The 27,732-nt window shown below is 51.6% G+C and overlaps 1 protein-coding gene across 1 annotated transcript in view; it reads right to left on the reverse strand.

The window, feature by feature from the left end:
• Positions 1-313: 313 nt before the first annotated feature.
• The window catches only part of MAD1L1 (mitotic arrest deficient 1 like 1), a 239,000-nt gene continuing 211,581 nt past the window's right edge, over positions 314-27,732 (reverse strand). Inside the window, exon 9 of the mRNA XM_077316571.1 lies at positions 314-1,120. Coding sequence (XP_077172686.1) covers positions 962-1,120 — 159 coding nt within the window. The 3' untranslated portion in view covers positions 314-961. The remainder of the gene's footprint in view (positions 1,121-27,732) is intronic.

A 27,732-nucleotide genomic window follows, 5' to 3' on the forward strand; every position in this document is an offset into this window, starting at 1 on the left:
AGAGGTTGAGGCCTTCCCCTGACGTTGCCTCCTGGCTCAGGGATTCAGAGATAGAGTGCCTCTGAACATGGAGGTTACCTTTAGCCACCATGGCTATCGATAGACTTAACCTGCGTTACTTTATCTCACCCTCTTTCAAAACTCTTTATTCCTGAGGTCATCACTACACTCTCACTATCTGAGATGCAAAGCACTCTACAATAGGCATATGCAAAAAAATGTTTTTAAAAGATTTGGGCTATTCCAGGTTCAGGTCAAATCGACCCAAACCCAATTCAGCTTAACGCAAAATCCTCATTTTGATATTGGGATAGGGGTTCAAGCAAAATTCAGGGAAAGCCAATTTTCCCCCCGAATTGATGGCCCGACAGACAGCTGTGGCAGAATCTTCTCCATTCAGGAACTGAATCAAAAAGTGAAGCGATTCGGCTTTCCGTGGTTCGGATCCTGGAACAAGCTGGGGATTCTTGGTTTGCTTTAAAACTCAACCTGACCGGGGCGGAAGAGAGAAAAGAATCAACCAATGCCAACTTGGGGACTCGGTTGTGGGCGACAATATTTCTAAGGTTTAATTCCAAACAGGAAAACTGAAGCAAGGCCTTCCACAGATTAATAAAACAGGTCTGCTGACAGTCGGACCCCTCCCGGAAAACTTGGGATCATTCAAACACGCATTTTCACTCTCCCAAGAGGGTCAGGATCCAGCCTGCGCAAAACTGTCCAGACCTCCCAAGAACAAACAAAAAACCCATCCACCCTCCACCCCGACACCATGTTTCTACTTCCCCCTCCCCTAGACTGAAAGGCTTCCCGGAAGGGGTGGCCGGACAACGAGAAAAGTCTACTAAAATCAAGACATAGGATCCATTCCCCCAGAAAGCCCAGGAGTCAGAAAGATGGGCCAGGCCTCTCCGTCGGAGTTCCTTCGGGCATCTGGACAGTGAAGGTGGCCAAATCCAGGCTAAGCGACAGTCTGCCGGCTGACGAGGTCGAGGGTGAGGGCACTGAGGAATGCTGGGAAACTCTTCTGCTGGTGAAGATGGAGGTCGATGATTTCGCCGAGCGTCTTGGAGAACTCCGTCTCCATCAGCTGCATCTTGGGGCTGTTGGGTTTGACGGCCTGCAGGAGGGAAGAACAGAAAGGGAGGGAGGGAGGGAGAGGAAAAGAGCCATTAATTCAGGACGGCCAGCACTGTCCCCGAACGCCAGCGCTTTCCCAACGCCCTCGCCATGGAAATCCTCCCGGCGTATCTTATTCTAATCGAGGCAACGTTATCTGCTGCCGTGCAGGTGTTCGACAGCCGATTTAATTGGGCCATTATTAAGATCCCGCGTTCCCAAAAATCTCCGAGCGATATCCCTCCGGTGCAAGCCCTCAGATGAATAATGAATTACCGAGCGGTGGGGGGAGAATATTGAAAACATCCGTAAGACAAGCTTGAAAGGGGGTTGTCACATTGCAAAGGGGGAGAGGAGGGGAGACTCCGCTCAGCCTTCGAGAATATAATTTACCAATATCTCTACTATCTCGACGATTTATCTCGACTGCCTGTCTCCGCGGAAGAGTGACAGTTGCCGCACGCCGGCTCCCGCTTTCCTTTCAATCCCACTTTGACGATTTGATGGTTCGCCATGGCCGTTCGGGCTCTAAGTGGCTCCCAGACATTCTCAAATCCAAAGGCGTGGCTTCACGTGCTGCTGTGGCAAACAAGCCAGAAAGGAGATGTCAACCGGGATGACTGAGCTCATGCTCGGTTGAACGTGTGGAGCAGGATAGCGCAAGAACATCCGAAGAGCCCTGCTGGATTGGACCAGTGAAGGTCCATCTAGTCCAGCATCCTGTCTCCCATCTCACTCAGTGGACAAACAATTCCTTTGGAAGGCCAACAACATAAAGGCCAAGGCCAAGAAGGACCTCAGAAGAGCCCTACTGGATTGGACCAGGGAAGGTCCATCTATTCCAGCATCCTGTCTTACCCGGTGGCCAACCAGTTCCTCTGGAGGGCCAACAACAGGGCAGAGAGGCCCACAGCCCCTGATAAGAACCTCAAAAGAGCCCTGCTGAATTAGACCACTGAGGGTCCATCTAGTCCAGCATCCCGTCTCCCACAGGGGCCAACCAGTTCCTCTGGAGGGCCAACAACAAGGCAAAGAGGCCAAGACCTTCCGCTGAGAAGAACCTCAGAAGAGCCCTGCTGGGTCAGAGCACTGGTCCATCTAGTCCAACATCTCATCTCACACGGTGACCACGGTTGACCATGCTTCGCTCTTGAGATCTGACAAAATCAGGCCTAGGCAAGAGATACAGATTGCCTGCCTTTGTCTCCCTCTGCGCAGTAACCTTGGACTTCCCTGTAGCCTCCCATCCGAATCCTAACCAGGGCTGACCCCACTTAGCTTCCGAGGTCTGACACGGAGCCCTCCGGTTGACTATAAGACAGCTTCACGAGGATGCCTCTTCTCAGACCTGGATTCTAAGTGTGGCCATTCGAGAGGGAGATGCCCCCGGTCAGACCCAGGACTTTCAAAGCACACTCTCTGCCATGGAGCCACGTCTGTCCACAGAGGTGTGCAACGAAGTTGCAAGAATCTGAGTTTTGCAGCATAGGCCAAGGTCCCAGTGGCCCTTGGAGACGAGCCGAATGGCTTTTCTGAGAGAGAGAGAGAGAGAGAGAGAGAGAGAAGGAAGCAATTCCCAGACGGAAGGAAAACATCATAAATCTTCCCTTTAAACCTGGAAATGGGTAAATTATTCAGGGCTTCATATTTTTACACAGATACTCCTTCGGGAGAGCAGGGACTGGGGACTCCAGCTGCGCTCTGGCACTTGATCCTGTTTAAGACAAAACAAGTGGCTGTTTTTATTTTATTTTGCAGGGGGTTTTGTTCCACTCGGGGTAGCTGCCAGAGACAGAGAGACTGGGGAGCAGTCAAGAAGAACGGAAACGGCAGCCTGAGGGAAGGGGGGAGACTAAATCTGCCCGCTTGGTTCCTCCTCCTCGTTCTCTGCCTATGAATTCAGAACTGCTGTACACATTCGCAAATAAAAGCTGTATCGTTTCGTCTGGTCCTTACTGTTTCAGATTGCAGGCGAGGGATATGTTTTTTAACATTCCCCCTTTTTCTGGCTGTCAGATCACAAATGAATTAGCTTCTGAGATCAGCCAAGGGGCTGGGGCTAGCCAGGTCCCCCCTTACATGGCTTAACAAACAAACTCCCCGTGCCGAGAAAGCTAGCATGTCATGGAGATACGCTTTGGCTGAGATGCTATTTTTCTATTATCGAGGAGGTTCATTTGCCAGTGGAGAATGAACCTCCTTCCCTCCCTCCCTCCCCCCCTGCAGCTGGAAGTTCAGGAAAGGTGATACCATTTGGGGGAGGGCTGCAGTGGGGAAGAAGCAGAACGTTATATGGTTTTAATTGTGATTTTATGGTGTAACGTGTGGAAATATGTTATGAACTGCCCATGGACTGCCTGCAGGCAGGGGCAGTCTAGAAGACAGTTCCCTCAGAGCTCTCTCAGCCCAACGTACCTCACAGGGTGTCTGTTGTGGGGAGAGGAAAGGGAAGGCGAATGTAAGCCCCTTTGAGACTCCTTTGGGTAGAGAAAAGCGGCATATAAGAACCAACTCTTCTTTTACTGCAGATGGACATAGCTCCCCCCAGGAGGAAAGTAGAAAACCAGCTTATTTTGGTACCCTGCTTTTTTTTTTACTGCCCAAAGGAGTCTCAAAGCAGTTTACAATTGCCTTCCCTTCCTCTCGCCACAACAGACACCCTGTGAGGTAGGCAAGGCTGAGAGAGCTCTGAGAGATCTGTGACTGTCCCAAGGTCATCCAGCAGGCCTCAACGTGGCTTCTAGTCGCCTTCCCTTTCTTCTCCCCACAACAAACACCCTGTGAGGAGGGTGGGACTGAGAGCAAGAGAGAGAGAGAGAACTCTAAGAGAACTACTCTGCAAGAACAGCTCTAACAGGACTGCGACCAGCCCAAGAGTACCTATAGCAGGTTGCATGTGGAGGAGCAGGGAATTGAACCCAGTTTTCCAGATTAGAGGTTGCCACTCTTTAAGTACTACACCAAGCTGGCTTTCAGAAGACAGAATCCTTGAAATACTGTCTGGTTTGTGACATTTTGGTGGGCAGGGAAGGGTAAAGGATGACTCCCCCCTGTTAAGACGATTCCCTCCTGGTTTTAATTGGGCTTTCAAAAAAAAAAAATTCCTAAACTATTCTGCGAAACCTTTAAACTGCTGGGACTCCCGCGCCCCAGTCGAAAGGGCAAAGCCGTCAGATCCCTCTCAGACGCTTCCTCTGTGCTTCGCGGAATTATTCTGCGTCGGGTCATTCCGCCGGTCCGTCTGGCCCGAAATTTCCTCATCTCCCCGCGTCTAAGCAGGCGGAGATCTTGTCACGGAGCGACAAACCGATGTTAAAGCCGTCCTTTGGAAATCTCTCTCTCTCAGCCCTGACCTTTTAACAGGAAAAGTCCTTTGGTTTTTGCCTTTTGCTTTAAGATTCTCAGATTTTTCTAAATGTCAGCTACCGAGCTGCGGAGCCGGCAAAAACGGCAGGGCTGCCTCTCCGAAGGGCGATCGGCATCTCCCGGAAAAGTCAGAAAAGGAAACGCTGGTGTATAAAAAAGGGGACATGCGCTGTCGAATCGTGTCTCGGCTTTTCTGAGCATGCGCAAAATACTTCAATATCTCGAAGAAGACTTCGTTGTAGCCTCATCAGAAGAGCCCTGCTGGGTCAGACCAGTGAGGTTCCATCTGGTCCAGCCTCCCGTCCCACACAGGGGCCAGCCAGTTCCTCTGCAGGGCCAACAGCAGGGAAACAGAGGCTGAGGCCTTTCCCTGAGAAGAACCTCACAAGAGCCTTCCTGGATCAGACCAGTGGTCCATGTTGTCCAGGATCTCACACCGTTCCTCTGGAGAGCCAGCCACAGGGCAGAGAGGCTGAGACTTTCCCCTGATACGAACATCAGACCAGGGAGGGTCCATCTGGACCTGCATCCCATCTCACCCAGTGGACAACCAGTTCCCCTGGAGGGCCAAGAACAGGGCAGAGAGGCCGTGGCCTTCCCCTGAGGTGCCCTCCTGGCTCTGGGATCCAGAGGTTTAGTGCCTCTGAATGGGGAGGCTCCCCTCCATCACCATGTCTGAGAGCCACTGATAGACTCATTCTCCATTAGTATGTCTATCCCCCCTCTGGGATAGAACAATCCCCAATTTTACTTGTCAAGCCCGGTTCTGCCTTGCCCACCCCCTTTTTCCGGCAGGTCGCCAACTCTGGGAGAGGGCAGTCACAAATTGTGCGACCCGTGCAGAAGGAGAAGACAACCGTCCCTGTGCTGAAAATATTCCGTCTCCCGAGCAGACTTATCACCATCCAAGCCCACCCCCTCCCCTCCCTTCCCCGAATCACCTCCTTTCTGCTCCGTCTCCCCAAAGCATTCAGCCTGGCTCAAAGAACACATTTCCAGGGAGCGAGAAAATCACTGCAATTAGGGGCTTCCCGTTTAAGACGACGGAAACATTAAAAAAAACGCCAAACAAGACCGACCAGCCCACGAGGCCGGAGAATATGGGAGACGCAGGCGCTTTTTAGCTTCGCAACCAGACGGCCGTGCGGCCCCTGTGATCCAGTTCTCCTAAAGACGCTTTGACGGACCCGTCTCAGAGGAAGGAGGTTGTTTTTCCTCCAATAACCTCCACCCGTCCCCAACTCGGTTTCTTCCCCCCCTCGCCCGGAATATTCTCTTTGCAGCGGAAGAGTGACCAGCCGGCTCTGGGCCGCGATGGCTTTTTGCCGAGACCTCTGACCCCGTGCCGCAGCCCCGACAGATAAAGGGAATTGATGGAGCGAGGGGAGATAGACAACTATAGACCGCCTTCTGGGGGAACTAATGAAAAAGCCATTTCTCCAAGCCGGGCCGCGAGGAGGACACCCGTGCCAGAACGGAAATTGAAAACCTGGGTGGGGAAGGCGTAGAGCACAAAAGCAAGATTTATGACCTCCCCAAATCCCTCTGTATTCTCTTGTTTTGTGTGCTTTTGTTTGAGCAGTGAACCACCTTGGCTTTCGGGCGGGAGATTTTGGTCTCCCAAAGCTAGGAGTTATACTAACTTGGTTATAGCATGACCAATTCTGGGTTGGTCAGTTTCTGGAGATTTGGGGATGACCCCCAAGGGAGGCAGGCTTTGGGGAGAGGACAGACCTCAGTGGCGCAGAATGCTATAAGGTTCACCTTCCAAAGGAGCCCCCTTCTCCAGGAGAACTGATTCCGCAAGATCTCCAGGCACCCCCTGGAGGCTGGCAACCCTATCCAGATACCATATCCGTTTGCACCAACAAAACCAGGAAATGACCCATGGCTAGCCGTGAAATTAGGGCTGACAGGTCCCGTCTGCTACCGGCGGGGGACTGGACAATGGAATCATAGAGTTGGAAGGGGCCTCCAGGGTCATCTAGTCCAACCCCCTGCAGAATGCAGGAAATTCACAACTACCTGCCCACCCACAGTGACCCCAATTCCATGTCCAGATGATACAACCCCCCCCCCCAAAAAAAAGAAAAAACCCAGAATCCCTGGAAGAAATTTGCCTTCTGACTCCAAAGTGGCGACTGGCATTTCCCTGGAGAGATCAGGGCCCTGTCCGAACTCCCAAAATTTCGCGGGGCCTGCAAAAGGGAGCTCCTCCCCCAGGGAACTGCTTGAGTCTGACCGACCCAAACAACATCTGCTGCCCCCCCCCCAGACACCCCCCTCCACGACCCAAGAATCTGGCCAACCCAAGGCTGTGTCATTGTTCTTGTTTTAATATTGTTCTGGCTGGCATGTTATGATTGTTATATTTGTTATATTTGCTGCAAGGTTCTATGTAATTGCCCCATGATATTTTACGTAAACCGTCCTGGCATGGAAGTGGGGGCATAAAAACCTAAAATGAATCAATAAAATGAAATATTGGAGGCATTTTGGGGTATACTCCTGGCTCCAGGGGCCAACGAGACCTGGACAACACCCGCCTCGGACTGAGCCGGTACCGCAGAATCAGTCCCAGCATCCTCAGCCGTGTTTTGGGCCCTGGAGGGTGGCGGGCAACAGAGAGAAGGTTGGAAGCCACTGACTGACGTGGTGGGTGAATTCCTCCACTCTGGCTGCCATCGCCCGAAGCAGGAGAGAGACAATTAACTATCCTGAGTGAGTTATCGCCCATCGCCGGCATCTCGCGCCCCTGGGTTATCGGCAGCCGTGGTGATTGTGTGAATTTATGTGCGGCCGGAACCCAGCGTACCTGAGGCCACCTCTTCACTCTCTTCCTTCGGAAATTTCTCAGGCTGAGAGAGTCGCACAATCGGCTCTCCAGAATGGCCTTTTAGAAGGATTTATGGATTATTTTTATCTAAAACATTTTTTAATGCTGCCTTTCCAACCAAACCAGGCTCCCAAAGGTAGCAAGCAGCCAAAACATTAAATCAACCTCCATCTAGCCATCTAGCCACTCACCCAACCACTCCTGTGTTAATTCCTTCCTTCCTTCCTTCCCCTCTTTCAGTCTTTTCCTTCCTTCCTTCCTTCCTTCCTTCCTTCCTTCCTTCCTTCCTTCCTTCCTTCCTTCCTTCCTTCCTTCCTTCCTTCCCCTCTTTCAGTCTTTTCCTTCCTTCCTTCCTTCCTTCCTTCCTTCCTTCCTTCCTTCCTTCCTTCCTTCCTTCCTTCCTTCCTTCCTTCCTTCCTTCCTTCCTTCCTTCCTTCCTTCGAGATAGAAATATAACAACTGAAAATAGCAACCCAAATCATATAAACAAGAAAAGATGGACAGCGAGGGAATGCCAAACGAAACCTAAAAGTCTTTCCCCGGGGGAAAGCAGAGAGTGGGGGCACCAGAAGCGACAGACCCCGGGGAGGAAGTACAGTATCGACCCCAGCTCGGGCTAAAAACAGAAGTTGCTTCAAAATTTCAGTCCCAGAAGCTGGCCTTTCATCTGTCCCCTTCAGTGGAGGGAACCTGTGTGGTCAAAACGGAGTCATGGCAGCGTTGGAGGAATGCAGAAGACTCAGAGTATGTTGTGCCTTAGCAGAATCGAGCAGGAGGGACATTGGTGGATTCTCCGAAGCACCATCCAATGGACTGCCAAGGCCATCTGGCCGGAACAGAGCCGGTTCTGCAGGAGCGGCCAAAAACACAAATGCATCCTGGGAGGGTGAGGGGTCTGGATTAGAGCAGATAATGCCCTTGCTCTCTGCCATTTTGTGGAGGGCTCCGACTCCTGCAGGCTCAAAAGGATGGGGGACCCCTGATGGAATTGGGTAGTGGGCCCAATCACTACATTGCTGTCTCTGTGTCCCACAGGGGTCATCAGGAGGACCAAGGGTAAGGCCCACTGCTGCTCTACAAAGACCAAAAATACATATGTAAGAAGATATACACACATAACAAGCATGCATATATAAATCTGTTTCATGACAGCTGCTCCCAGGGAGGAAGTGATGGGATAATGAACTGGCTTTTGCACCCCACTTTGCTCCACCTTAAGGAACCTCAAAGCGCCCTACGATCACCTTCCTTTCTTTTCCCACTCAACGCTTCATCTTGAGAGGCAGGTGGGGCTGAGAGAGTCCTGAGAGAACTGAGACAGGACCAAGACTGTCCAGCACGCCCCATGTGGAGGAGTGCGGAATCACACCCTGTTCTCCGGATTAGAGCCCGCCATTCTTCACCACTCTGTCATGCTAGTTTGGCCTTCGTGCCTGTCAAGACAAGATACACCGGCCCAAACTATCTTGGCCCATCATATTCACCAATGGTTAAACTGTGCCAAATCACAGGATTGGTGGAGGGGACCTCTGGGGTCCTCTAGTCCAACCCCCTGCAGAATGCAGGAAATTTACAATGACCTGCCCACCCCCAGCGACCCCAAATTCCATACCCAGATGATGCCCTCCCCCTGCCCCAAACCAGGCCAGTCTGACCTGGAAGAAATTTGCCTTCCCGATCCCAAAGTGGCGATCGGCAATTCCCTGGGCGTGCAAGAGCCCCTCCTCCCGCAATCTGTGCTGTCCTTGGGGATATTTTTATTGCAAGAACAATAAATGTTCCTCCCCCCTCTCCCCCCAGTTTAAATGGCGTAATGGAGATTGTAAGGGCTGGTAGGAGAACAGGGGTCACTCCTGCGTGTCTCCAGGCCAACGAACGCCTACTTCCCCCGGGGAATTCAGCTGTATTATTGTTTTCAAAAGCTTCCGCCACGGGGGTTGCGACACTCCCTGACAATCAGCGCCCACCGAGCCGGAGCCTTTTGAAAATGCACAATGCCGTGGTGCGGACGTCCACCTTTTATTCACCTCCCCGCCCCTCCGCCACCATTACCTCCCCCAGAATAGTACCCAAAACAGTAAGGGAGTAAGAGGCCGTGAGTGCCCATCGGAGCCCCCTCTCCTGCGACTCACGACGCAGGTGGGCAGGGCAGGGAAGGACCTCGGGATTCACCGGGTGCCAGCGAGAAATCAAAACCGCTTGTTTCTTTTGACAGGCGCATCCGTTTGAAAGACTGTGGGGGAAGGCTCGCTTGAGGAGAGGAGCCGGGACTGAGCGTCTGCCGTCTTACTCACCGGAGACAGCGACAAGAGCTGTCTTACAACCGAAGGGGGGCATGAGTAAGCGTTTCTTTGTGGCCCCCTCGCTGGATCGTTCCCCGTGAGCCTCTGCAGGGTTTTCGAAGAGGAGGGCGGAAGGCTCGAGGGCAAACCACGTGGGACGTGGCGTCGCCCCCCTCGGTCCCTGGAGGGGCTGTTTCGTCTCAGGCCAGGCTACAATTTCAGCCCCAAGGATGCCAGGGTGGGCTTAAGTCACAGCCCACCGGAGCACCCCAAAACGACCAACGAGGGAAGGACGGACGGAGCAGACAGTGGGAGCACGTTGAGGAGAAGAAGGGAACGGAGTTGGACAGAGTGCCACGGAAGGTCAAAGAAGACCGTCAATCCAGGCATGGCTGGGACCGCCGGAGATCTTCCTAGGACCCCATCTCGGCTTTCCCACAATGGTCCAGAGTTCCAAACCCGCGATCCCTTTGGTTGCCCTGCCGATGTGCCCGTTTTTTGTGTGACGACGTCCATCGTCGAGACACGGTCAACCAAGCAATTGCTCTACGTGGGGCCAACCTCTAGATTGATGCAAGGCCACGACGACCTTGGCAGGCCATTTTGAATTGCAATTCCTTTCCCAAAGAAAGTGTTCTAGCACAGAGGTCCTTCCTTGACCAGCCACGAGCCCCGCCCCGCAGAAGGCGGTGATCGGCAGAGCGAGAAGGGATTTGCGCTCTTCTCCGTGGCTCTCGGCTCCCAAGCTGCCGGCGCCGTAACAAATCTCGGCCCTCGTTTTGAGGGAGAGGAAAATATCATTGAAGTCTGTCAAATTAATTGACCCTCCCAGCTTCCCAGTGTTCAGTTGTCTGCCACGCACGGCCTCGCTAATGGCCGTGAACTGCCTTGACTCCATCGTCTCAGCGAGAAAGCAAAGCTTGGGACAGCCGTTCAATGCTGGGCTGAACCTTGGCCAAAACAAGAGACGCAAAAATGTCCAGACATTACTGGATTTCTTTGAGCGAACACGTAGGAAAGGGAGATCCAATAGGGAGAGGAAAGGGAAGGCGACTGTAAGCCGCTTTGAGCCTCCTTCGGGTAGGGAAAAGCGGCATATAAGAACCAACCCTTCTTCTTCTTCGGTAATATCAGGTCTCTTTCAGCCTCCCCTCTCACAGGGTGTCTGTTGTGGGGAGAGGAAAGGGAAGGCAATTGGAAGCCGCTTTGAGCCTCCTTCGGGTAGGGAAAAGTGGCATATAAGAACCAACTCTTCTTCTTCTTCTTCGGTAATCTCAAGGCTCTCTCAGCCTCACCCACCTCACAGGGTGTCTGTTGTGGGGAGAGGAAAGGGAAGGCGAATGGAAGCCACTGTGAGACTCCTTTGGGTAGAGAAAAGCGGCATCTAAGAACCAACTCTTCTTCTTCATATTATAAGAGGTCCCCAACATTCAATCCCTAATTGTTATTATTGTTATCATGTTAAGGCTATTGTTGTTATAATGTTCTGGCTGTTATCACCTGTTGTTACCATATGTTATCTGTATCTTTTCCCTGTTTCCTGTAAAGCGCCCCGAGCCTTCAGGGAGGGCGGTATATAAATATAAATAAAAAATATAAATATGGTGGAAATTTGATTGGCTGTGCCACACACACCCCTTTTTTTGGAATGTTCATGGGGAGGGGAACGGAGAGTTGTTTGATACTGCCATGTTTCTGCCTCATGTTATAATTTTATGTCCTGTTTTAATTTTTAATGGGGTTTTATGGGGGTTTTTCAATGGGTTGGTGTAATCCACCACGAGCTGGCTCCGGGAGCAGCAGGGATAAAAGACTAAATAATAATAGTTGGATTATGGGCTAGGCAAACAATTCTCAGTTGCTTTTTCACTTTGAGATTCAAACAGGGGAATCTTAACCCCAATTGTTGTCAAAGAGGCTTTTCATAGAATCAGAGTTGGAAGGGACCTCCTGGATCATCTAGTCTAACCCCCTGTGCTATGCAGGACACTCACAACCCTCTCGCTCATCCACTGTCACCTGCCACCCCCTTGAGCCTTCACAGAATCAGCCTCTGCTTAAAAATCTCCATAGATGGAGAACCCACTGCCTCCTGCGGAAGCCTGTTCTACTGAGGAACAGCTCTAACTGTCAGGAACTTCTTCCGGAGGTTTAGACAGAATTTCTTTTGCATTAATTTCATCGATCCCTCCAGGGCAAGAGAGAACAACCCTGCTTCTATCTCTATAGGGCAGCCTTTTAAATACTTGAAGATGGTTGTCAGATCCCCTCTCAGTCGTCTCCTCTCCAGGCTAAACAGATCAAGCTTTTGGGTATTGACAAATAAATTCAGAGGGTCCAGAGTCCTGCGGCATCTTAGAAACCAACAACCATTTGGGGCATATGAACTTTTGAGATTCCAAAGCCCCCGTGTCGGATGCAAGGTGTGGTTTAGTCTTCTATCCGATGAAGGAAGCTCTGACTACCAAAAGCTTGTTCGTCTCTATGGTGCGGCTGGACTGTAAACTAGCTGGCAAATACATGGGAGTGATCTGAAAATGTGAAGGACCACCTGCCTGGTTCCATCAGAGCAAATGCAAATTGCTACCCCCAAAGGTGCACCAAGAAGGTCTTCATCTTGCCCACTGCTCTAAAACGAGATCACCCCATCGAGTCAAGTGTCTGGCATTTATGCTCTGCCTCCGCTCCGAGGGAACAAACTCTCCGCTGTTACCGCGTTCGTATTAAAAATTCAATATACAAGGTTTAGTAATATCGAAGAAAGGCAGCAACATTTTTCAAAACGACCCAGAGCGGGCCGGGAAATTCAGGATAACTGAAGCAAAGGAAAGCAAGAATCATCCAATAAGTTACGGTGGTCACGTGGCACTCAAAGGCCACCCCAGGTCGGAATGCTAATCTGGATCCGATGGTCTCAAAACAGTTTACTCTGCCTGATAGAAGCTCTCCAGGGTCATAGCAGAAATTTCTCTCTCTCTCTCAGGGAGGGGCTGTGGATGAGTGGAAGAGCGTCAAGCTTTGCACGCAGGAGGTCTCAAGTTCAAGCCCCGGCATCTCTAATTGAAAGGACCAGGCAGGAGGTGGAGTGAAAGACCTCAACCTGAGACTCAGGAGAGAGGCAAGACTGTTCTTGAGAGACCAGTGGTCCGACTCAATAGATGGTAGCTTCATTTAAGGTCAGTGGCGGGACATCTGGAGAAGGTCCAAGCTTCAGCCCCGGCATCTCAAACTAAAACCACCAGGCAGCCGGTGACAAGAAAGACCCTGATTTGAAGCATCCATTTCCTCCACTGCAGTCTGAAAAAGAGCTGTAATTCCAGGGGAACCTGGGCCCTTTAACTGGAGACGCAGGGGATTGAATCCAGGACCTTCCACCTGTCCAGCAGATACTTTGCTACGGAGCTATGGGGAACGGCGTCATTCCCAAAATATGGAGCAAGTGTCTCATTGGGGGAGAGAGCTTGGGAGAGCCACCAGCCTCCTGTTGATGAGCCACGCATGCCCCCCAAGTGCCACAGCACCCGTGGCAAAGTACCTGGCCCTTCTCCTGACACATCCGACGCCTTGCAATTATTTTCCCCTTCAATTAACGAATGCTCGGGCGGAGCACTCATTTCACACAGCAACGACTGGCTCCAGGAAAATTTCATTACGCTCCTTATAAAAAACACACACACACAACGATGCGCCAGATAAAAGCTAATAACGCAACGGCGGTGCGCTCCCCGGCGTGCGTCGAAAGATGTGCCGGTCAGTCGCAGCAAGCCTTTTGAGAAACTTAAAACAAAAACAAAAACATAAGACTCGAGTTCTTTAAGAAAAAGAAAAAGTGGGAAGAAAGAATAAGTAAAAAATAACCATGCACACAGCGCCAACATATTCCATTAAATTAAACACACTCAATTAATTTAACAAAGACATAAACGGAATGGACCTGAAATCATCTATTTTTCCTCCTTTTCCCCCTTGAATTATACCACTGAGGAAAGCCATGGGCTGAAATGCATTTGGTATTGGTTCTTGCATATTTATTTATTTATTCATTCCATTTACAGCCTGCCTTCTTCCTTGGACTCAAGGCGGATTGCGTAGTGGTACCCCATTAAAACCCCAAAACTATAAAACCACGAGCACAAGATGATAGAAAAGGAAGGAACTCTTGACTCACTTGACAGAGTTAAGATATTCATTACATTCTGTCTGTCTCTTGGCATTCCGATATTGAAATTCTGATTATCTCTGCCTTCCTTTCAACTTACCTGTGCTTCCTTCAAGCAGAAAACTGAAACCTGAGCCCAACGCAAGAGACAAAGGAAGGAGCTGCCTTGGGGAGATGGAGGGTGTGAAGAGGCTGAGACTGGAGCAACTTACCAGCAGCAGGGCCTTTCAGATAAGCCAACACCTCTTCCACCCAGCAAGAAGAAGAAGAAGAGTTAGGAGGAGGAGGAGGACAAATAAGCCCTATGACTGGTCCTCATTGGAAGACTCTCCCTATTGGTGAGACTCTCCCTATGACTCTCCCTATTGGTGAGACACATTGAGGGAGGACCAATCAATTAGGGAAAGCATGGTCTGCATGCAATTTGAACTAATTGGCCCTAATTGGCAGAGAGCAATTTGAACTGATTAGCGCTCATTGACAGAGTGCAATCTGAACTGATTGGCCCTCGTTGGCAAAGTGCTCTCTCTTAACTGGCTGCACACTCCCAGGGAAGGCTAATCAGGTGAGCTGCCTGAATGCAATTTGAACTGATTGGCCCTCATTGGCAGAGTGCAATTTGAACTACTTGGCCCTAATTGGCAAACTGCTCTCTCTCCCTGTTGGCAACACACCCCCAGGGAAGGCCAATCAGGTAGGGAGTTAGTTGTCTGCATGTAACTTCAACTTTATAATGTTTAGTGATTAGATATTTATATGCTGAACCACAGGACTGGGGCTTTTAAATATTTTAGCACATCCAAATGTAGTCTTAAATTATATAGAATATACTTTTTACATTTGCATGATATGCATGAGTTATTTTTTACTTCCGGTTTCTTTGTTCCAAGCTTTTCTACCCCTTTTTGGTTACTCAGCCAAATAGTTCAAGCTGAGGGACGCTGGACATCTTCCTGTGAACATAGCACCATAGAGTTGGAAGGGACCTCCAGGGTCATCTTGTCCAACCCCCTGCACTATGCAAGAACTCACAACTGCCTGCCCACCCACAGTGACCCCAAAATCATGTTCAAGAGCAACACGTAGGCTGTGAGTGATAGAGCACAGCCGGTTTGACGACCCTCTTCCTGTTGATTCGACAACATTGTGTCTCAAGTTGTCGCCAGTTGAAAACGGGGGTTCCCAACCTTCGGAATTTTGATACAGCGGGGCTGGAAGCGGCCACAAAATGGCTTCTGCAAGTGGCGGAGCTAGCCACAAAATGGCCGCCGCCAAGGACCTTCGGTCACACCTCAAAGATCCTTGTAGCTGCTACCAAAGTGACCTTAAAAAAAAAAAAAAGAACTGCACCACCAATCGATTCTCCAGGGGCCAATCAGAGGCACCCTTGGACTAAATTCCCACCCAGCCTTGTCCGCTTTCTCAAAACCCACGGGGGACAGCCCTAGTCTAGAGTCCCACTCTCCCTTTCTCGCTGTCTGGGTTTATGTTAAAAGGAGCCCAGCAAAGATATCCATTCTTCCCTTCCCAGCCACCGGCTCCCTCTCCGATCCCTCCCTGGGCTTTGTCAACCAAGATGTTAAGAGGCGATAAGCGAAGGCAGAGGCCCGTTTCCCCCGACAAAGCGGGAAAGTCGCTTGAAGCTCAGCGTTGGGTGCTCTGTGCCTTCAGCATTACCGTGCGAGTCGAAGAAGTAACAAAACAACACTTTAAGCGCTGTCACTTCCCCTTTGTGCGCTAGGCAGAGATCGGCGACGCCGTCCCCCCCTCTCCCTGCTCCCAAAGTGACGGAGGGACACACAAAAGCACGGACGGGGATAATTGTGATGAGAGCGGCTTGCATTTCTGCGGTACAATCTGGCGGAAGCGACCTCCCTTCTTTCCCATTAATGATTTGCCGTGCAGGCTGAGAGAACATCTCGGCAAGAGGGAGGGAATCCGCAAAGAGCCCAAGAGGCAGGGGACGCTGCTCCCCGCATTTTTGGGGACGGAGAAAAAGAAAATGGCTCTCTTGTCGGGATGCCGTGAACTTTGCGGAAATCCAACTGGCCTACAATGGCACGTACGTGACCCAGAAGTGATGTTGGAGTCCCGCTCTGGAATCTGGCCAAAAGCTCTACTGTAGAAGTCACATTTACCATAAAGTTTTTGCCCAAACACCAGAGTGTCGCCCTGACAGCCTCAACATTATGATGTCACTTCCGGGTCACGTGGGAAGTGATGTCGGCGTGTCATTGCATGTCGGCTGGGCCAACCTCCTCTTCCCAGCAATGCAAAAAGCCAAGAAGGTAGGTGATGAGAACGGAACTGAATTAAGGTTTCCAGCTCCAGGTGGGAAAATAGTTAAGAGATTTTGGGGGGGGAGCGGAACCTGTGGGGCAGAGTTTGGGAGCAAAGGGACCTCCAGCAGGGTACAATGCCGCCCTCCAAAGCAGCCCTTTTCTCTGGGGGATCTGACCTCTGTTGTCCCAATTTCAACTGGGCTCAGCGGTATATAAATTCAATAAATAAAGAGATAAAATAAACTGTAATTCCGGGAGATCTCCCGGCCCCACCTAGAGACTGACAACTGGGAAATGGGGAGATGGGACGGATCCGTCGACGACTTCTGCCAAGACAGGGAAACAACACAGCAGAGTTCTTATGGAGCAGAACAGGGACAGGGGGAAAGAGATTTCGGAACGACAGCAATTTCCCATCCAAAAGTTGGCTTCAAAGGTCTGGCAAGTGCGCTCCTTAATCTTTCCTCCCAAACACTCCCGGGCTCTGTACCGAGGCGGATTTCTTTCAGCACATGGAACAGCAAGCGGCTCTTTAATGGGGCCCCAAGAAACTCCTGCTGCCCTCAGTCCAGAACCTCATTAGGCACAGTCTCTCTCTCTCTCTCTCTCGGTTTAGTTGCGGAAGCCTTGAGAATTTGCGCCATAGCCTCCATCTTGTTATCCCTGAGGCCGGAGAGGAAGGCAGAGAGGGGAATAAACGCCAGGAGCTCACAATTACCTATCAATCAAGCCACCAGCAACAACGGGGAGTATCCTTCTAAGACTCCACGCAGCATTTGAAACAGGGACGATCCGCACCTGGGCTAACCTCGGAGGGTCATTGCGGTACGGCAGTTCCTGCCTGGTTCAATATGTTTTCCTCGGAGGTGAGGTTTTGGCTACCGCTGCCCATCTTTTACGGCTTAGGATGAAGGGGGATCATACGTTTCGGGGGGGAATGCAGACCGGAAAAGAAGGAGGTCTCCCAAACTCACCCCACCCCAAAGGGTTCGCTCAATGTCTATTGACATTGTAGGGCACTATGCACTGTAGGGCACTATGCGGGTGCCCTACAGACTGGCTCGATTCTTGCTCGAATCCCACACTGGGGTCCTCATTGGAAGAGTGTTCTCTCCCTGTTGGTGACACACACTGAGGGAGGGCCAATCAGGTAGGGAAAGCGTCGTCTGCATGCAATTTGAACGAATTGGCCCTAATTGGCAGAGAGCAATGAGGTAGGCGGGGCTCGCCAACATGGTGCCTGCAAGGCTAAGCCTGTGTGAGTTTCTCGGATACATTTAAGACTCAATACTTAGAGACCCATTGGGCAAGGTTGGCAGATGCCTACAGAGCTGACGAACACAAGATTCGTCGCACACAGAGAGAACTTCCATGATCTTCCCATGCTGAATCCGACCCCGTTTTCTGGCCGTACGAAGAAGAGCTGCTTTTTCCTTCCCCTCTTTTCAGTCCCCAAGCGGTTTGCAAACCCCTTTCCCCACAAGAGGCACCCTGCAAGGTAGATGGGGCGGAGAGAGCTTTGGGAGAACTGCTCTGCAGGAACAGCCCTAAGACTGCCCCAAGGACCTCCAGCTGGCTGCATGTAGAGGAGCGGGGAATCAAACCCAATTTTCCAAATTAGAGTTTGTTACTCTTTAACCACAATGGGAGGGGGCGTGGCTCAGTGGGAGAGGCCCTGCTTGGCGTGCAGAAGGTCCCCGGTTCAATCCCTGGCATCTCCAGTTGAAAGGACCAGGCAGGAGGGGATGGGAAAGACCTCAGTGGCTCAGAGTCAGAGCCTCTGCTTGGCATGCAGACGGTCTCAGGTTCATTCCCCAGCATCTCCAATTAAAAAGACCAGGCAGGAGGTGATGGGGCACAGTGGTAGAGTATCTGCTTGGCACACAGAAGGTCCCAGGTTCAATCCCAAGCATCTCCAGTTAAAAAGACCAGGCAGGAGGGGATGGGAAAGACCTCCGCCTGAGACCCTGGAGAGCGCCTGAGGAGACAATATTGACTCTGAAGGGTCAACAGGTTTACTCTTGAATCAGTGGACAAGCATTGGCACAAAGCCATGCTTTAAAAAGACTTCACAAAGCAGGAGAATTGTCGTAAAATACGGGATTGAACTACCCAATATTGTATTAGTGACGCCTCTGGGTTTTTATACGGATCACCCCCCGTGTGTTTTCCTGCAGCTCTTAATGTTCAAAAACCTCATTGTTCCTACATGTGATTTATCGACGGCTTGGCCATTCAATCAGGCGGGGGTGGGGGTATGGGAGATTTGATCCATTAACCGGTCAAATATCGTTAATACTTTAAAAGCATGTCAAATTTTAAAATATTGAAAATTGTCGAGGGACTTGAGCGTTAGGCTAATTGTGGGGACAAAATAGCGGGCTGCTATTAACTTCGAAAGTCGAAATATATATATATATATATTTAATGTACTATTTGAATTCCAGGCAATGTTTTTAGTACAATTTTTGAATGATGGTTTCGATTGTGGGGGGGAAGCAAATCAGCACATGAGAGGAGAAGGGAAAGCATTTGGTAAGCTCCTTTGGGTCTTTACTCTCCCCAAAACTGCCCTTTCTTTTCCTTTGTGTCCTGGACTTTGGCAGGAAATGCGACAATCTTGCAGAGAATCAACGCTATAATATGGTGGACGACCTGATTTTCCAGCCCGGCTTGCATAGAAGAGTCTCTCTGTCTCTCTCTGTCTCTCTCCTTGCTCATTTTATCTACTTTTCTTTGAGCTCATCTGCGATATCTTATCTGGGTAACCTCCTTCCGGAAGAGGGGGATTTTCAGACGCCCCCGAGTAATCTCTGCCGTTGCATTTGATTCACTCACAAAGCTGATCGGAGCGAGCATTCCATCGGCGATGCTGTGGATGCGAATTCTGGTATCGACGGGATGGATGACAACCCGGCACCGAATGTGGCACAATCCTTGTCCCGAGCAGCATTTTAGGCTCCATTAAAACCTGGCTTCTGGGATTCGTCCAGACCCCCCCCCCGAATAAAAGCCGGCCTCAACCAGAGCCAGGGCCTTCTCTGCCCTGGCCCCGTTCTGGGGGAACATTCTCCCGAGTGTGATCGCACCCCCTCCAGGCCTATCATTGGCCATTTTAGGAAGGGGGGGGTGACATGGTCATATCACCCAATAAATGTTTAAGCAATTTTAGGGAACCTTTCCACGGCCGTCAAGAAACCCTGGTTGAGAAAGGCTGGCTAACTGAATCGTATGATTGTGTTTTAACTGAATGTAGCGTTGTACACTGCTTTGAGCCCTTGGGGAAAAGAGGCATAGAAATTTAATAAATGTTTAAAAATAATGAAATCCAGCAGCTTCCGTTTCCCCCTGCTGGTTCCATAATACATCACCTATTTATCTGCACAACCTCTTGATACAAATGGACTCAGATATATGCATTATCCACCACTGTGACTACTCCCCACCCCAAAATGCCTTAGATCTATAAAGAAGATGATGATGAAGAAGAAGAGTTGGATTTATATCCCATATTTCACTGCCCGAAATAGTCAGAAAACGGCCTACAACTGCCTTCCCTTCCTCTCCCCACAAGAGACACCCTGCCAGGCGGGCGGGGGCCGAGAGAGCTCTGATGTGAACTGCTCTAACAGGACTGTGACTGGCCCAAAGTCCCCCCAGCTGGCTGCATGTGGGGGAGCGGGAAATCGAACCCGGCTCGCCAGATTGGAAGCCACAATATCACGCTGGCTGCCGGAAGGGAGAGATGCAAGATAACGGAGAGACGGCCGTCTGTTTCAATTCGGAGACTTTGTTCGCTCTTCCCGTACAACCTGTACAGAAAAAGACAATAGCTCAATCCAGCAAGGGATTCTTTTGCACTGTCGTCTCTTCTGTTCATAATTCGTTGCTTCAAAATCCAGAGGCTGCCTTATGTAAGATCTAAAGTCAACTAGCGAGAAGCGCTGAAATCAATCAAACGCATTTCTTAGAGGTTCTGAGTCACACCTGGTTACCGGAGAAAGAGGAGGAAAAAACAGTGAATCTTTTTTTTTTGGAAAGATGTTCTGGCAAAATAATAGATCCCTCAGGAGAAACTTCACTAGCACACAGAGTCTAGAATACGAAGCCAGTCATGGGCTCTTAGGAATGCAAGAAAAGCCATGTTGGGTCAGACCAGTGGCCCATCCAGTCCAATACTCTGTCACACAATGGCGCCATCTGGAGGTTCATCAGTGGGGCCAGAACTCCAGAAGCTCACCCACTGTGACCCCCCCAAGGAAAAGGAATACAGAGCATCACTGCTCCATCCAGAAGAACATAAGAGAAACCATGTGGGATCATTTCAATGGCCCATCCAGCCCAACACTCTGTGTCACACAGTGGCCAAGACCTAGGTGTCCCCAGGAGGTCCACCAGCAGGGCCAGAACTCCAGAAGCCCTCCCACCCTTGCCCCCTCAAGATCTTGAATACAGAGCATCAGTACCCCAGACAAAAGAGAAGCCATGTTGGATCAGGCCAATGGCCCATCCAGTCAAATGCTTTGTGTCACACAATGGTCAAATCCCAGGTGCCGTCAGAAGGTCCACCAGTAGGACCACAACTTCAGAAGCTCCCAAAGTCCCAAAAAGAAAGAGCATTACTGCCCCAGACATAAGAGCATATGAGAAGCCATGCTGGATCACGCCAATATTCCATCCAGTCCAACACTCTAAGTCACAAAGTGGCCAAAACCCAGGGGCCATCAGGAGGTCCAGAAGCAGGAGGACTTCTGGAATTCTGGCCCAGCCAGTGGGCCTCCTGATGGTACCTAATGTAGGGCTGGATGGGCCATTGGCATGATTCAACAGGGCTTCGATTATGTTCTTGGGGCAGTGATGCTCTGACTTCTTGGTGCTTGGTAGGCCACTGACTTGATCTGACATGGCTTCTGTCATGTTCTTATGTTCAAAAGGAGCAGCAGAGCACCCAGTTCCAGGATCTGCCAAACGGCACTCCCACAGATCCTGCTTTCACCTCAGATTCAACGATCTTCTCAGAAATATTTTTTCCCCTACCGTGATATTTCCAAAGGTACCCTTTTGGACCTAATAAAGAACTCTGATCTTTTTCTAGAAAGGTGATCTCAATTTTTTTCTGGTCCTCCGACAAAGTAGCTTCGGTTCATAACAGCGAGGAGATCAGGTCAGGGGGAAATGTACCGAGGGCCTCTGAAAGGACACCATGAATCGGTACAATGGACAGATCTCAAAGCGTGGACTCCTTTCCAGTTCTTCCACCAACCACGTGACCAAGGTCTCTGGATAAAGAAGCCCTTGGTCAAGAGCAAACAATCAAGCGGCGACAGAGTTAATTTCCCGCTCTGCGTTTCCTGGCTTTTCAGTAGTTGTTTGCTCAGCCTCCGCACTTCTTTAATGTTGTTTGGTTTCTTACCGACAGACACACCCGTAGCCAAGAAGGAACCTTCTGTCGATCCAAGAACTTGGATCCAAAGTGACTTTTCGAGATCAAGAGCAGAAATGAAGTACTGAGGCAAGGTCTGGCCGGGAGGGGAACCAAAGCCAACAAGATGTCTTCTCCCTTGAAGCTACTCATGAATGATCCTCCCTGGGATTTTCTGTGCTCGTTTCCCATTCATGCGCCCACATTGATGCTTCCCCTGATCATAGCAGGCTTCTAACCTCCTCCTCCTCCTCTTCTGCCCTGCAACCTGTCTCTTATGCTGTTTGTCTCCTTGCCTTTCATGCGCCAGGTTGTGGTTGCCAGGTTGACGTTGCTAAGTTGCTGTTCTGGAACGAGACCGGCCAGGTCAGCGTGGCTGAAAAGAAGTGGGGAGGGGGACTATCCCTCAGAGGGGCAACTTAAAACGCAGTTCACTCAGTGGGAGTGAACAAAAGCAAATGACGTCGGAATTTGTGTGTGTGTTTTTTTAAGCCTTTCTAGTCACGAGGACGGCTGAAGCCCGGAGACTTTGAGCAGGTAGCAATAAGTCAACGTGCCGATGAAGTGCCTACACCCAAACGCAGCTAAGAAGAGCTCACCCAGGGGGGCGGAAACCTCAACGGCACGTCAAGGCTCCGCCCAACTGCGGCAGTCCATGGGAAAAGATCTCGCTGGCCTAGCAGGGAATGCCATCCCAAGAGGGGCTGGGACGAGTCTTTCTTATTGTTGAGGAAGCCCTGAAACGTTCCTCAGGCTTCGAGCAACCCTGGAAGAGGTGCGATCGTCCAGAATGTGGTTGGGAAGCAGTGGACACGCCCTCCCCTCCCTCTCCAGGTCCACCATTGGACAAGGGACCCAACAGGACATAGATTGACTCAGTTAAGGAAATTACAGCTCTCAGTTTGCAAGGCCTGAGCAAGGAACCCAACAGGAGATGGACAAGGGAGCTGCGGCCCGCTGTTTACAAGACCAGAACAATCCCTGGGTGTTCCAGAGATCATCGATTCAGAGAGTCGATGCAATTCGGAAGCACTTATCAGACATTGCTTGTTACTGAAAAGACCCTGACCTAAGAGTCCTTGACAGACACATAGCCCGATCTGGTCGAAGGCTTCCTCGCATACGTGTGGGTCTCTGTGCAGACCAGTTACGAAAAGTAGTGCCCCACAGGTTCTCCCTCCCTCAGTTGCCCAACAACGGTCTCAAAGACCCGGCCCCCGTGCTCAGAAATAGCTATCGGCCAGAGCTCAAAGCTCCCAGGCTGCACATCATTATTGAGCACTGCATCTCTCAAGATGCTCACCAGCGGGGGGCAGAGAGCGCGCGCATGAGCCCGTCCGTCGATGCGCCGCATCATTATCCGTACACGGAAAGGCTCGTCCGACGCCCCCCAGACCGACACGCTGCATATTCTGATGTGTTCCATTCCGGCAATGTTTTGCCAATCGGCTTTCCATCCTCCCGCCTCCTTATTTTAATGTTTGGCCCCAGCTGCTGGAGGGAGACGCTGCCTGGGGAAAAAACAGGCAACGCTCCCGTCAGGTCAAGAGACCCTTCTTGCGCAGCAGAAGGGAAAGCCGCAGGGTGGAGAGGGGGGGGGAATGGTTCGTTTTACGCTCCCCTCCCCTGTCCCCCCCCCTTCCCAGCTGGAAGAGTGTTTTCCTCGCTGTGATCCGGCTGCTAAACATGCCGTGGCTCTTCCAAAAAGAAAAAAAAAAGCGCCCAGCAGCCCAAAACCCAGCCAATATCTAGCTCTGCCGTAGCTCAAGGGCGATCGATACGGTGCTCGGATCAAACACAATAGCCAAATTCGAACCCCCCACCGCTGGCAATTAAAATCTCTAACAGCTCCCTCTCCCCGAAGCTCGGGCAGGGGGGGGAAGGACGAGCAGAGCGACCGGGCTCCGGATCGCCCTTACGGGTAGCAGCACCAAGGGGCCTCACACACACACCCCCCAAAATCTGCCACGGCTCCTATTTTCATGCATTTTTAAAAGACGCGTGGGGCGCCAGATCCGTGTCTTTTGATCCGATCCGTCCCTGCCCCCTGCTCTGCGCGCGGCAAGCTCCCAGGCAGGAGACTTCAGCGCAGCCGTCCCGAACATTAAAGGAAGATCAAGCAAGGCTGGCAGCTCAAGCTGGGCCGGGCGGCTTTGGGGTCTGAAAAGGAGGCAAGGCAGAGGGGGACCGTATGGCCCTACTCAGTCACTGGCGTAACAGGCATATAAAGCCTGTCCCTTCTCTCCACAGGCAGGGGGAGGGAGGGAGGGAGGAGGGAGGGATTTTTAACCCTGGTGACAACATGGGAGAACGGGGATCTGCACTTCATTCACAAGGCCGAAGACGCACGGGGGCCTTCCAACGTATAAGGTGGGCAGAGGAGGTGACTGAAAGGTAGAACATCCACTGGGAATGCAGAAGGTCCCTGGTTCAATCCCAGGCATCTCCATTTTAAAAGCACTAGGTGGGAGGTGATGGGAAAGACCTCTGCCTGAGACTATTGAGAGCCACGGATAGGGGATGTGGCTCAGTGGCAGAGCCTCTGCTTGGCCTGTAGAAGGTGCCAGGTTCAATCCCCGGCATCTCCAGTTAGAAGGACCAGGCAGGAGGGGATGGGAAAGACCTTGCCCTGAGACCCTGGCTCAGTGGCAGAGCCTCTGCTTGGCAGGCAGAAGGTCCCAAGTTCAATCCCCGGCATCTCCAGTTAAAAGGACCAAGCAGGAGGTGATGGGGAAGACCTTGACCTGAGACCCTGGCTCAGTGGCAGAGCCTCTGCTTGGCAGGCAGAAGGTCCCAAGTTCAATCCCTGGCATCTCCAGTTAAAAGGACCAGGCAGGAGGTGATGGGGAAGACCTTGGCCTGAGACCCTGGCTCAGTGGCAGAGCCTCTGCTTGGCCTGTAGAAGGTGCCAGGTTCAATCCCCGGCATCTCCAGTTAGAAGGACCAGGCAGGAGGGGATGGGAAAGACCTTGGCCTGAGACCCTGGCTCAGTGGCAGAGCCTCTGCTTGGCAGGCAGAAGGTCCCAGGTTCAATGCCAGGCATCTCCAGTTAAAAGGACCAAGCAGGAGGTGATGGGGAAGACCTTGGCCTGAGACCCTGGCTCAGTGGCAGAGCCTCTGCTTGGCATGCAGAAGGTCCCAAGTTCAATCCCCGGCATCTCCAGTTAAAAAGGACCTGACGAGAGGTGATGGGGAAGACCTCTGCCTGAGACCCTGGAGAGCTGTGGAGAGCTCTCAGTGGTACAGCATCTCCCTGGCACGCAGAAGGTCCCGGGTTCAACCCCTGGAGCCTCCAGTTTAAAGGACCAGGGAGTTGGTGGTATGGAAAAACCTCCTCCTGAGACCCCCCAGAGACCCATCGCCAATCAGACTTGCCTCAAGCTACCCAACGTAGTTCTCAATATCAAGCCTCTTTGGGGGTTTCTGTGAACAATATAGGCCTTGTCACATCCAACACGATTTGGGAAGGCGAGCCTCTCTGCGGGAGATCGCCCACTCGGCTTGCAGAAGATCCCGGATTCAATCTCCACTTTAAAGGACCGGGTGAAAGGATGCCGCTGGATGCCCTGGAGAAACGCTGACATCCAGAGCAGACAATTCCAAGTCTCCCAACCTTCTGACTTGGGAGACTGTGGCTTCCAAGGGAGGGGACACGGCTCAGCGGCAGGACAATCCGGACCGGGTCGTTCTGTGGTTTCCGTGGTGCCGAAACAGGTTCAGGTCGATTCAACCGGAGCCCGGCGTAAGGCGATTTTTTTATTTTTGCACCTCCCTAATTCACACGCCTCCAGCAGGCTTGCGTCGACGGCCCTGAGCCCCCTGAACCGCGGCTTTGCTTGCTTTCGCACGGAAGCAAACATCCTCTTTCAAGGTCACGCCAGCCAGACTTGCTAAATGGGCAAATACGCCTGCCGCTCACGGACTTGCTGCCCATACTAAATGGGTCCTTCACAAGGCCGCGATCAAGGTGAACGGGAGAGAGAGTGCGCCTTTGTAGTCAGAGCATGGGTATGCTCTCCCGTCCTCAGGAAGGAAAAGGGGGGGAGGGAGGGAGGAGCATACCTTTGATCCCAGGTAATTGCCACATTCAGAACCTGAGAGCACTTCTGCTCTGCCGCTCAAAGGCGGCGAGGGTTAGGGATTCTGGGAAGCCTGGAGCACGGGCAAGCAAGACAGGTGCAGTCCACGAGGGCCTATGGAGGGGTAAAATGCACCCCCTGGCAAAGCTGCAGAGGTGAGGCTTCTTCTGACCCGCCTGCTCTAGCCACTGCAAGGGCCAGAGGCCTGATTCGCCAGCTGACCTCTGAGTGCCAGTGTCGAGAGGCAAATTCAAGGGAAGGCCTCACCCGCTTTGCCTTTTTGTGGGACTTCTGGAGGAACAGGATGGCTCCTGTGTGAGACAGGATGTTGGGCTAGAGGGATCTTCACTGGTCTGACCCAGCTGGGCTCTTCTGATGTTCTTATCAGGGGAAAGCCTCCATGCCCTGCTGGTGGACCTCCAGAAGAACTGGTGGGCCACCATGTGAGATGGGATGTTGCATTAGACGGACAACAGGTCTGATCCAGCTGGGCTCTTCTGATGTTCTTATCAGGGGAAAGCCTCCATGCCCTGCTGGTGGACCTCCAGAAGAACTGGTGGGCCACCATGTGAGATGGGATGTCGGATTAGACGGACAACAGGTCTGATCCAGCAGGGCTCTTCTGAGGTTCTTGTAGGAGGAGTCTTTGTGCCCCGTTGCTGGGCTTCCAGAGGAACCAGTTGGCCACTGTGTGGGACAGGATGCTGGACTAGATGGACCCTTGTCTGATCCTGAGCAGGGCTTTTCTGATATGAGAGGAGGGTCTCAGCCTCTATGCTCCGTCGTTGGCTCTGCAGAGGAACTGGTCGACCACTGCATGAGACAGGAGGCTGAACGAGATGGACCTTCACTGGTCTAATCAGGCAAGGCTCTTCTGATGTTCTTATCCGAGGAAGGGCTCTGTCTCCGTGCCCCACTGTTGAACCTGCCCTCTCATCTCACGCAATAATTCTGGAGGTCCAACAAGACAGCATCTTCCCGGCAGGCAGAGGGTCCCAGGTTCAATCCCCAGCATCCTCAGTTAAAGAGGCCTAGGCAAGAGGTGAAGGGAAAGGCCTCTGTCTGCGACCGTGTAGAGCTGCTGCCATTCTGAGTAGGCGATGCCGACCTTGACGAGCCGAGCGTCTGAATCAGTCGGCAGCAGCTCCGTGCGTGTTCGTGTGTTTGCGTGTCCTTTAGGCCGGCGGTGGAAAACTTGGGCCGGTGCAAAATCACTTTTGCTTTCCTACTGTGGTTCTCTACAGGGTAACAAATCTCTGTCGCCCCCTTCCCCAGCGAATAAATAAGGGCTCCAACTCTTAACTCTATTCCCCGGCTCCGTTCCGGCCGTAACGTTACAATAACGTTTCCGCAGCGTTTCCGAAACACGTGTTCGCCTCTCCTTCACGAACCGCCAGATCAAATTCCTCCTGCCTCTCGCGGGAGAACTCCCCACGTGCCCATCGCGTGTGGCATCTGCCAAAATCTTTCATCCGATCACATTTCATTCCCTCAGTGATTTCACGGGTCCTACAAGATGGCGGCGGGCGTCATGCATGAGGGAGCCAGTGCAGCTTACGGGGGGTGATAGCATCGGACTCAGGGCTGGGAAACCTGGGTTCAAATCCTCCCTCTGCCACGGAAGCCCACTGGGTGACTTCGGGCTAGTCGCATAGGCTCGGCCTTGTCTGCCTCGCAGGGTTGTTGCGAAGGGAAAACAAAGTGAGGGGGACAGATGCATGCTGGGAAAGAGAGGGATGAAATCGATGAAGAAATAAAGCTTTTAAAATTCGTGCGTGTGTGTGTTATAATCATCAGCGATTATAAAACATAGTCAGGGATTATAAAACGTGTAAGACGACAGGAGAAGGAAAGTGGAGCATCCTCCATGAATCAATCCAATCCTTGTTCACACCTGCCCATTCCTGGAGCCAGGGCGACATCCTCTGCCAGCGAATCCTGCATTTGAATCCCTCTCTGTGTAAAGTGGTATTTCCTTTGGTCCACCCTGAACCTACTGCCCATGAGCTTCCACGGATGCCCACGTTCTAGTCTTTTGAGGAGAGGGAGAAAGAAAATTCTTGGGCTCGACTCTCTTCACCCTATACATCATTTCACAAGCCTCTCCCATCTCCCCTCCACACACCCCTCCCCAGTTGTCTCTTTTCTAAGCTGAAAAGTCCTGGACTTTTTGGCCTTTCCTCCCAA

This window comes from Paroedura picta, chromosome 17 (genome assembly GCF_049243985.1).
Source record: "Paroedura picta isolate Pp20150507F chromosome 17, Ppicta_v3.0, whole genome shotgun sequence".
NCBI lineage: Eukaryota > Metazoa > Chordata > Lepidosauria > Squamata > Gekkonidae > Paroedura > Paroedura picta.